Source organism: Netta rufina, assembly GCF_964035555.1.
Source record: "Netta rufina genome assembly, chromosome: 1".
Lineage (NCBI taxonomy): Eukaryota > Metazoa > Chordata > Aves > Anseriformes > Anatidae > Netta > Netta rufina.
In genome coordinates, this window is record NC_140123.1 from 22,021,927 (window position 1) to 22,031,182 (window position 9,256).

At 56.9% G+C, this 9,256-nt stretch overlaps 1 protein-coding gene across 1 annotated transcript; it reads left to right on the forward strand.

Moving 5' to 3' along the window:
- Positions 1-1,286: 1,286 nt before the first annotated feature.
- Positions 1,287-4,476, forward strand: PDX1 (pancreatic and duodenal homeobox 1; the record flags this gene model as incomplete). Its single annotated transcript, XM_084305849.1, has 2 exons — positions 1,287-1,692; positions 4,088-4,476. 2 exons carry the CDS (start codon positions 1,287-1,289, stop codon positions 4,474-4,476), a joined length of 795 nt encoding a protein of 264 aa, XP_084161975.1.
- Between the last annotated feature and the right edge of the window lie 4,780 nt (positions 4,477-9,256).

Below are 9,256 nucleotides of genomic sequence, written 5' to 3' on the forward strand. Positions count from 1 at the left end.
ATCAAAGGCTCGGTGTGCTTTCCGAGAGATGGGGGGACCGAATGGATTCATAGCGGAAACTCATTTTCCGTGTAATGGACTGGGAAGCTTTTATGATCCCTCGGAAGCCGCCGTCTGAGCCAGGTATCGAGGCGCCTCCTTCCCTGCTTGCCCGGGGATGCGTGGTCCCAACCGGGCCGAGCCGAGCCGAGCCGGGCCCTCGACGGGGCGGCCACTGCGCGCCCCGATGGCTGCGGCCAGAGCCTGGAGCCAAATGCCCGGAGCTGCGGGAAAGGGCGGTGAGAGGAGGAGAAGAAGGAGAGGAGGAGGAGGAGAGGAGGAGAGGAGGAGGAGAAGGAGGAGGAGGAGAAGAAGGAGGAAACGTGCCTGCCCCTGAGGCGGCGAGAGCGGCCGGCGGGCCGAGCGCAGGGAGGCAGGGAACTGATCTTTGTCCCTTTGGGTAGCTCTCCGCCTCCTCATAGCCTCGTCACCAAGTCAACCGGCAGCGGCTCGGAGCAGATTATCTCCGAGGGTCAACACTTTGCAGCCCAAGCCGCGGGGAAGGCTCCCAAATTTCCCCCTTCGGCAAACAATCCGCCGCCTATCGCTCGCCCTGGCGATAGCGTTGTGGTCCCCGACGGCCGCATCCCCCCTCGGGTAGGGGGTGGATGGGCAAAAAGCTGCTCCTGGCCCCCTGGGGACCCCCCAAATACTTGGGGTCCCCCCGAGGGAGACCCCAAGCACCGTGCCTGCCCCCAGGCACCCGTTCCCACAGCCGCATCCGTGCCCGAGCTGCCCCCGCAGCCCAAATCCGCCCCGATGCCAACCTCCCCCACTCTTCCTCCCCCCGAAAATAAAATAAAAATAAAAAGGTTTTGATCTGCCGGGAGGGGATCAGGGATGAGCAAGCGGTGCGGGAAAAGGACGGCGTGAATTTTGGGGCCGCCCCACCCGGAGCGCCCCGCACGTCGGGGCGCACCCCGACCCCCTCATTGCCCCCTACCCCGACGGGGAGGGGGGGGGCTTCTTGCTCTGGGGTACGGAGGGAGCAGAGGGGGTCCAGGGGACCGGGTAACGGTGGGGGGAAGGTCTATAGGGCCGGGGCAACCCCGGGTGGCCTCTTATGGGTCCCGCCCCGCCCAGGAGGGCTGCGGGAGGGCTCACGTGGGGGGAACGGCGCCTATGGGGAGCCGGGCAGGGCGGCGGGGCCCGACGGGGCGGCGAGCTGTCAAAGAGGCATCCCGGGGCCGGCAGCGGGAGCAGCCCGATGTGTCCCTAGCTGCGAGACCCCCCCTTTAACCCCGGCCATGAACGCCGAGGAGCAGTATTACGCCTCGGCGCAGCTCTACAAGGAGCCGTGCGCCTTCCAGAGAGGGGGCCAGGCGCAGGATTACAACGCCAGCCCCCCCGCCTGCCTCTACATGGGCAGGCAGCAGCAGACGCCGTACCCCGGCCCTTTAGGGGCGCTGGAGCAGGGCAGCCCGCCGGATATTTCCCCCTATGAGGTGCCTCCCATCTCGGAAGATGCCGGGGTCTCCCACCTGCACCATCATCACCACCACCACCACCACCATCACCTTCCTCCCCCCCACCAGGACGCGCTGCCTTTCGCCGACGGGGCGGACGGGGGGGCGATGGAGGAGCCCCGGGTGCAGGTGCCCTTCGCCTGGATGAAATCCACCAAATCGCACGCCTGGAAGGGACAGTGGGCAGGTAAACCCCGCAGCCACCCCCTTCCCTCTTCTCTCCCTCCCTCAGCAGGCAGAAAACCTCCCCAAAATCAGCCGTGACCCCCCCCATGCCCACCCTCCCCGGGGGTCCCCTCCGCCGGGGGTGGCAGCCGGCAGCGCGCAGCCCACGGGGGCCAAAACCCCACGAGCATCATTTTTTTTGGGGAGGGGGGGAGGGTAGGGGCGGGGTGCCCGAGTCCCACGCAAAATTTCACGAATTTTTGGCCCCCGATAAACTCGCGGTGGCCGAGGTGGGGAGAGCCACCAGGGCTCCCCAATGTCCCCAAGGCTCTCCGCTGTCCCCAAGGCTCCTTGGTGTCCCCAAGGCTCCCTGCTGTCCCTATATCCCCCCCCTCCCCGCCTCCTGCCCGCGGGTTTTTCCCCGGAATTGCGCCTTTACAACCTAAAACCGGGGGCAAGGGAAACAATGCACAAACGAAGCAGAGGTGCCAGCGAGGGGAAGAAACTCTATCTAGGCAGAAAGTTCCGCTGCGGAACAATATTTCTGTCTCTCCCTGCACAATGTTATCGTGTCCTGCGCCTTTGTCACGCCTATAGGGCAAATATTATATTAATGGCTTTGTTCAAATAGACAGTTGAAAAAGGGACCGGGGTATTGAAATCACCGTGAAACAGTCTGGGAAGTGCCCGGGACACAGCGAGGGGGAGAGGGGACAGGTTGCGGTGCCCGGTGGCCGAGAGGAGCGCTTGTAGGGCTGAATGAATCGGTTGGGGTGGGGGGGAATAAAAAAAAAAAAAGAAGGAAAATGATAAAGCCGAACTTTCAAAATACCCCTTCTTTTTTTTTCCGCTCCTCTTTATTAAAAAAAAAAATCTCAGCAAAACGAAACTTGCCCCACCGAGGTCGCAAACTCTGCCCTGTTCCCTCCTGAGGGGGGACAAGGAGGGGACCCAGCCAGGGCTGTGCCACAGCAGGGCAGGGGATGAGAACACCCGCACCCTATAGACCCTATAAACCCTATAAACCTTCAGTTTTCATAGACACGCGTGGGATTTACGCGGCCGTGGGACCGAGGGGCGGCTGCACTGATTTTATCATGGGGGTTGAGGGGGATGAGAGGGGGTAAAAGCCCAAAAAGCTCCCGGGGGGGCTTTGGCCGAGCCCGGCGCGGTGCGCACCGCCGTGCCCGACCCGTGGGACTGCCCCGTCCCGGCAGCTGGCTGCACCGCCACGCTGCCGAGTTTGAAGGGCCACACACAGACCCTCTTACAGACGTGAAAACGTCTATTTTTATAGTTTTTCATATTATTTATATGGCTGTAATTTCCTAAATATGGCCCATGGGAATATAAAGCCGAGCGGGGTAAAGCCGAGTGGGAAAAGCCCCGGGGTGCTTGAATCCGGCTCTTCACATCTCCTTTGAGTTCTGGAGTGTCCCCAGCAGGCCTCCAAGCCCTGGTGACAGTGGCAGTGGCATTTCCACGCCGATCCCCGGTCCTTCTTGCTGCCCTCGCCACCCCGGCCCAGCGGCGGCCTCCGTCGCGGGCACGGCGATGTCGCGGACATGGCGATGTCGCCGTTGTCGCAGTTTCCGGGAACGAGAAATCAAAGGGCTCGGCCGACCTGGCCACAGGGACGGGTGGCAGCCACGGGTCCCCAGGGCTGTGGTCCCCGCACCCGAGCGGTGGCTCCCCGAAGGCTGGCAAAGGGCCGGGACTGCCCCGGGGGGGGAAATCCCGGGGCACCCACAGCAACCCTGAACCCCGTCCCGTGCCATTTCCATCTCCCTTTCCTTCTTTTTCTTATTTTTCCTTTTTGTTTTTCACTATTTTTTCCCCATTATTTTTCCTTTATAAAATTATTTTTCCTTTTTTAAAAAAAAAAAATAAAATACGATTTATTTTGGTCTCTTGTGCTTGGCGCGCAAAAACCCCATTTATTTATTTATTTATTTATTTTAATTATTATTTATATATATATAGTTTTGCTTTTATTTTAAATCACACCCGACATATTGCAGGTTGGCACGCACCAACTCCATTTTGTTGTTCTTTATTTTTATATTTTTTATTTTATTTTAAATCATGTCTAACATAAATTACACCGGACATATTACCGGCGCTTTTTGGCGGGCGCAGATTTTTTATTTTTTATTTTTTTAATTTTTATTTTTTTATTTTCTTATTTTAATTAATTAATTAATTATTTTCTGTGGCTCCTTTGCCTCTCTCCGCCCCCGAGGGACGCCGTTTCTCCGCGAATTTCCCCCAAATTTTTATCGCCATAAAACAACAGCCGCCGTGCGCCCCGCGGCCAGCGAGGAGCACCCAGGGGGTGCTCCCGCAGCCGTGGCGGTGTCCCCCCCATTCCGACGAGGTGGCCGGGGCTGACTGTCCCCCTGTCCCCCTCTCTCCAGGGGGATCCTACGTGGTGGAGCCGGAGGAGAACAAGCGGACGAGGACGGCGTACACCCGGGCGCAGCTGCTGGAGCTGGAGAAGGAGTTTCTCTTCAACAAGTACATCTCCAGGCCGCGGCGGGTGGAGCTCGCCGTCATGTTGAACTTGACGGAGAGACACATCAAGATCTGGTTCCAGAACCGGCGGATGAAGTGGAAGAAGGAAGAGGATAAAAAGCGAGGGGCGGCCAACAGCAACGACCCCGAGCAAGACTGTGTGGTGTCCTCCGGCGAGCTGCAGGGCAAAGAGGAGCTGCAGCCGTGTCCCCCCGGGAACATGCCCTCGGGGGCCTCCAGGGACCTGCTGGCCCCCAACCTGCCCCCACGAAGGCAGCAGGACTCTCGGTGAGCCGGGGAAGCGGCTGGCACCGGGGGACAGAGCCGAGGGGGCTGGCGGCCGGCCCCCCACCGCCGCCACCGTGCCGTCACCCGCCTTCCCCCGGGGAAACTGGGTGCCTGCCCCCCCCGAAATTGCCGTCCCGAGAAAATCGAGAAAACGAAAGGCGTGAGGCTGCAGCGAGGAGAGGCTCGGTGCGCGCTGTAGGGCCGCGATGGAGGCGCGCCGTGTCCCCCCCGTCGGGGGGCGGCTTCCCCCGGGGAAGGCGGATCTGGGACCGACGGCGACCCCGGGAGCACGGAGCGGTGGGGACAGCGAAGGAGAAGAGGTTGGAGGCTGCCCCTGCCAGGTTTGGGGCCGCCGTGCCCGCGGGTGCGGAGAGGGGGGCGGCGGGGCGTGAAGCCGGGCGGAGAGGTGCAGAGCCTCCCCGGGCCAACCCCGCCGCTTCGAGAGGCTCCGGGACGTCTCTTCTAGGGAGAAGTCCGGCAGGAGACCGGACTAGTGGTCGTTTCTTTGGAAATCTGCTTTGTTTCGTTTTCTTTTGGAGTCTGGAAGAAAAAAAAAAAAGAAAAAAAAAAGAGAAAGACGGGGGAAAATAAAAATAAATTAAAAAAAAAGACGGGGGAAAAAAAAGAAAAAGATGGGGAAAAAAATAAGCCCTCTGGTCCTGCGGGCAGGACTGAGACCCCCCGATGCCCCATTTCGGGTGCCTGGCCCCTCTCCATGCGGGCACCGTCGGGGCGCGCAGGGCTGCGCTGCCCGCCCGGGGCGTCGGTGAGGAAAGCGGGCAGCTGCCAGCCGGGTTTGGGACGTGCCCCGGGCTGGTCCCGGTGATGTTTTCCTTCAAAAGAAAATCCCCTTCCCTTCTTCATCCTCCTCTCTCTCATGAACCCAGCCTCGGGGAGAAGATGCCTCCCAGCTGCACGGCTCCTCCGGCTCCCTGCTCGTTGCGCCGAGATTTTCTCCCCAGCCGCTGCGAAAAAATCAGTGAATTTAATCGAAAGTAAGACCTCGAGCCCAAGCTGGAAACGAAGAAGAAAAAAACGGGTGGGGAGCTCCGAGCTCTCCCCGGCAGCAGGCACCGGGAGGCGCGGTGAGACCCCACAGCATCTCCGGGGACCGGCCCCGGGAGGGCCCTGGGGGAGGAAGAGGAGGAAGAGGAGGTGAGGAGGAGGAGGTGAGGAAGAGGAGGAGGAGGAGGAGGAGGTGAGGAGGAGGAGGTGAGGAAGAGGTGAGGAGGCCCGTCCCAACAGTCCTGATGAGAGGATGTTCCCAGTCCCACGGCTGAAAACAAGGGGGAGAAGCAGCAGCTTTCCACATTTCTTTTTTTAATTATTATTTATTTTTTTTTCTCCCCGTCTTGCATAAAACGCTTAACAATAAGGAAAGGTGGAGACTGGAGCTGAAGGTGTAATTCTTTTGCTTTTCTTTCCTTTTGGGGGCATTAATGTGTGTGTGCGAACAGGGACGTTCCTGGTTGTTTTTTTTTTCCTGCACGTTGCATGAGCGATTTTTCGCCCAAGCCTGTGTGTCCTTCTTCACCTAAACGCAGCCAATGAGTGAGGACTTTGCTAATGATTATATGAGCAAAATTCAAATAAAGCCCTTCTGCTTAAGAAACGAAGCCACCATATTAATTAAAATATCATTTCCCAAACTTGGGGGACCGTGAAATCATTTTAAACCCCAGCATTTCCCGGCACCATTTACGCTTTGCAGCAGCCCGTCACTGGAAACGCTCCGCGGAACAATTTCCACGTCCCTTTTACAACATCTGCCACTGAAATTGCAACTGGGCAGCCACTGCAAAAATAGATGTAGCTGCAAAAAGGAAATCTATCACACAAAACGCCAAGATTTCCTGCTAAGATCCTTACAGGGCAAATAGCAGAAATTTCGCCTGCCCTTTCTCTAGTGTGATGCGTTCGGTTTCTTTCTTTTTTTTTTTTTTTTTTTTTTTTGTGCACTGCTGTACAAATGGAGAATTTGCCGACTTGTTCGACCGCGAGCTCGAGGTATTTTTACGAGTGAAAGCAGAATCAGCCTTGCATGATTTAATTTTAACGAATAAAGTCTTTTTCGTTAGGGAATTGGCAGAGCGGATAGGTTTAGAACTTTTTTTTTTTTCATCTTTCTTACAACTGCACCGATGGAAAAATTAGATTTAGCTGCATCAAGAGAGCCCCGGGACCTTGCAGAGGTAAATGCTGCAGGTAACCTGGTGGAAGGCATGGGGGCTTACAGGGCTGCTACAGCTCTTGTGCCGTGTCATCTCACCAAAATCAGGTGTCCAGACATACCCATTTTTATTATTTTTTTTTTTCCCTGAGGAAATGTTCCCCTGCCTTTGAAACTGTAATAATGCATACTTAATTCTCTTTAACCCTGTGGATCAGGTTTTTACAAGGGATATTTACCTCCCTCTCCTGTCTCCAAGCAGGGCTGATGGCACACAGCTACGAAAAGCCTGGGGGCTGCCACTACTCGGCTGGGGCCACATCCAGCAGCCCCCGCTGCGTTTCTGCAGCCCTGTATGAATAATGATGCCCATAAATCAATGCTGAAAGCGGTGATTTAACCAAAGGTGTGAAAGTTTTTCCACTGAAGCCTGCTGCCTCCCACGCTGCGGTTGCTGCCGCTGCCATGGGCGTTGTGGAGGGGAGATGCTGCAGGCTGGGAGAGGACACATGGCTCAGGAAGGCGGCGGTGCCTTGAGGCATGACCACAGAAGGGACGCCAGCCCTACAGCCACCACCAAAGCCAGCCTGGAGGGCTGGGCGATGCACCTTGAAGTCTGGCCTTCATAAGGGGCAGAGCTGGCTGGGAGCTCAGTGTTGTGCTGTGAGGCTAACCCGGCTGCTCAGCTCGGGAGCAGGAATGTCATGGGGGTCCCAGCACTCCTGGCTGCTTGTATCGTTCTTATGGGAGGTTTTGGGGACAGCAGGTAAGCCCCCCATACACACGTGTACATGCACATGCAGACTTCCTATACCCCCTGGCTCAGAACAGCAGCTCCATCCCTGCTTCCTCCTACCCTGGGGCTGAGAACAACCAGATCTAAAGGATAGTTCTGCACCAGCCAAGACCACGTCTGTTTTGACATCTAGGGAGGCCATCAAAAAGCGAAAATGCTGCATTTCCTATGTTAGAAATAGTGAACATTATCCACTTCCATTTATCCACAGCTGCCTCATTGCCCCCCTTGTTGGTTCCTGCACCCCACAAAGCACCCCATAAAGCTGTGCACCTCACCAGTGCCTATGCACACAGCTCTGCCTTAGCCGTGAGCATGAGGAATGGGGAAGCAAAATGAGAAACACATGGAGCCAGGGCTTTTCCCAGACTCTGCCTTTCCCTACCTTCTTTCCCCACAGCACTCTCTGTCCCGACACTCAGCTCCTCTGTTCCCTGATCCATCTGGGATGTCATCTCCATTCCTCTCTGTCTCCAGGTGCCCAAAAGATTAGTCAGGGCTGGCCAGCCCCTATCATGGAGTAGAAAACCCAAATAGGTGGTTCTTCTACTATTTGGTCTTGCTGCCTACTATCTGGGCTTGCTCCAGGAGCCCCCAGCTTCCAGCAGCAGCACTGGAAGGAGGGGAGGTTGCTGCTGTGCTGCTGCCAAATGGAGTGACCTTAGGTGGGACCTCACCTTTGCAGAAACCCTCCTCTCTGACTCTGCTCACCGGGACCCACTGGGCAGAGACAGATGCCTTGGGAAATGAATATGTTTATCATAGATTATCCAAAAATGTACTGGGGGAAAAAAAATTGAGAGAGGAGTGTGAGCAGCATGAACCAGTCCAAAGCAGAGGCACCTGAAGAGCATCTCACCTGGAGAGCACTGCCAAAGAAGAGGCTTCTGGGCTTTGTTTCATGACAGAGATGGACTGGGCACAATCATCTGGTGCCGGTGGCAGCCTCAGGTCCTCTGTGTCCCTCCCCTCACATGATGGTTTGTGTCCCTTGCAGGGCTAAACTTGGGAGCTTTAGTGAGGAGAAGAGCTTCTGCTGCAAGCAGCTGGCAGCATGCTGGTATTCCTTCTGAGCAGGGGTGGGGAGTGGCATGGTAAATGTAAGTGTGCTCGGTTTGGACAATCCCCATGGACCTCAAAGCACCAAGGCAAGTAGGGTTTAGTGCCTTCACCGGCAGAAGAAGCCAGAAGCAGGAAAAGATCTCTCTTCAGGGAGAGCTGAGGGCACCAAGGCCCTGCCAGGAGTGACTCTGGAGCCCCACGGCCGGCGCTGAGCTAGGGCAGGGACACCAGCTCCCAGCCTGAGCAGAGCCCCTGTGTTTGAACACCACTTCCCTGGGCTTTTCTCTGGGGAAAAGCAAACAGCTACCTGCCGGGAACCTGGGCTGGGCGCGGCGACGTGGGGCTCCAGAGTCACGTTCCCAAAGCAGCCCCTCCTGGCAGAGAGCTGAGCTCTCCTGGGGCAAGTGGTGGGCGAGCAGTCACCTCACACCCCGGCTCCTAAATACCCTTCAACACGTCCACTCAAGTCCCTCTGATCCGAAATCGTGCCTTTTCTTCCCCGCGGAGCTCCCAGCAGCGAGGGCAGGTCTGACATCTGCTTTGCCCTCTCTCCTCTCCCGCTGCTAACCCCTGCTGGTGAGTCAGTATTTGGCTAAGGGTGAGCCTGCGTGAGGTGACATTGCTCCAGATAAGCTGGCACACTAGCAGGCTCTGATTTTCTCGTGCGCTGCATGAGCTGGAGTTTTTATCCCAAGAATGGAAATTGCCAAGCAGTGGGGTTGGGGGAGGATCCCCTCTGTTCCTGTCCCGTGGACA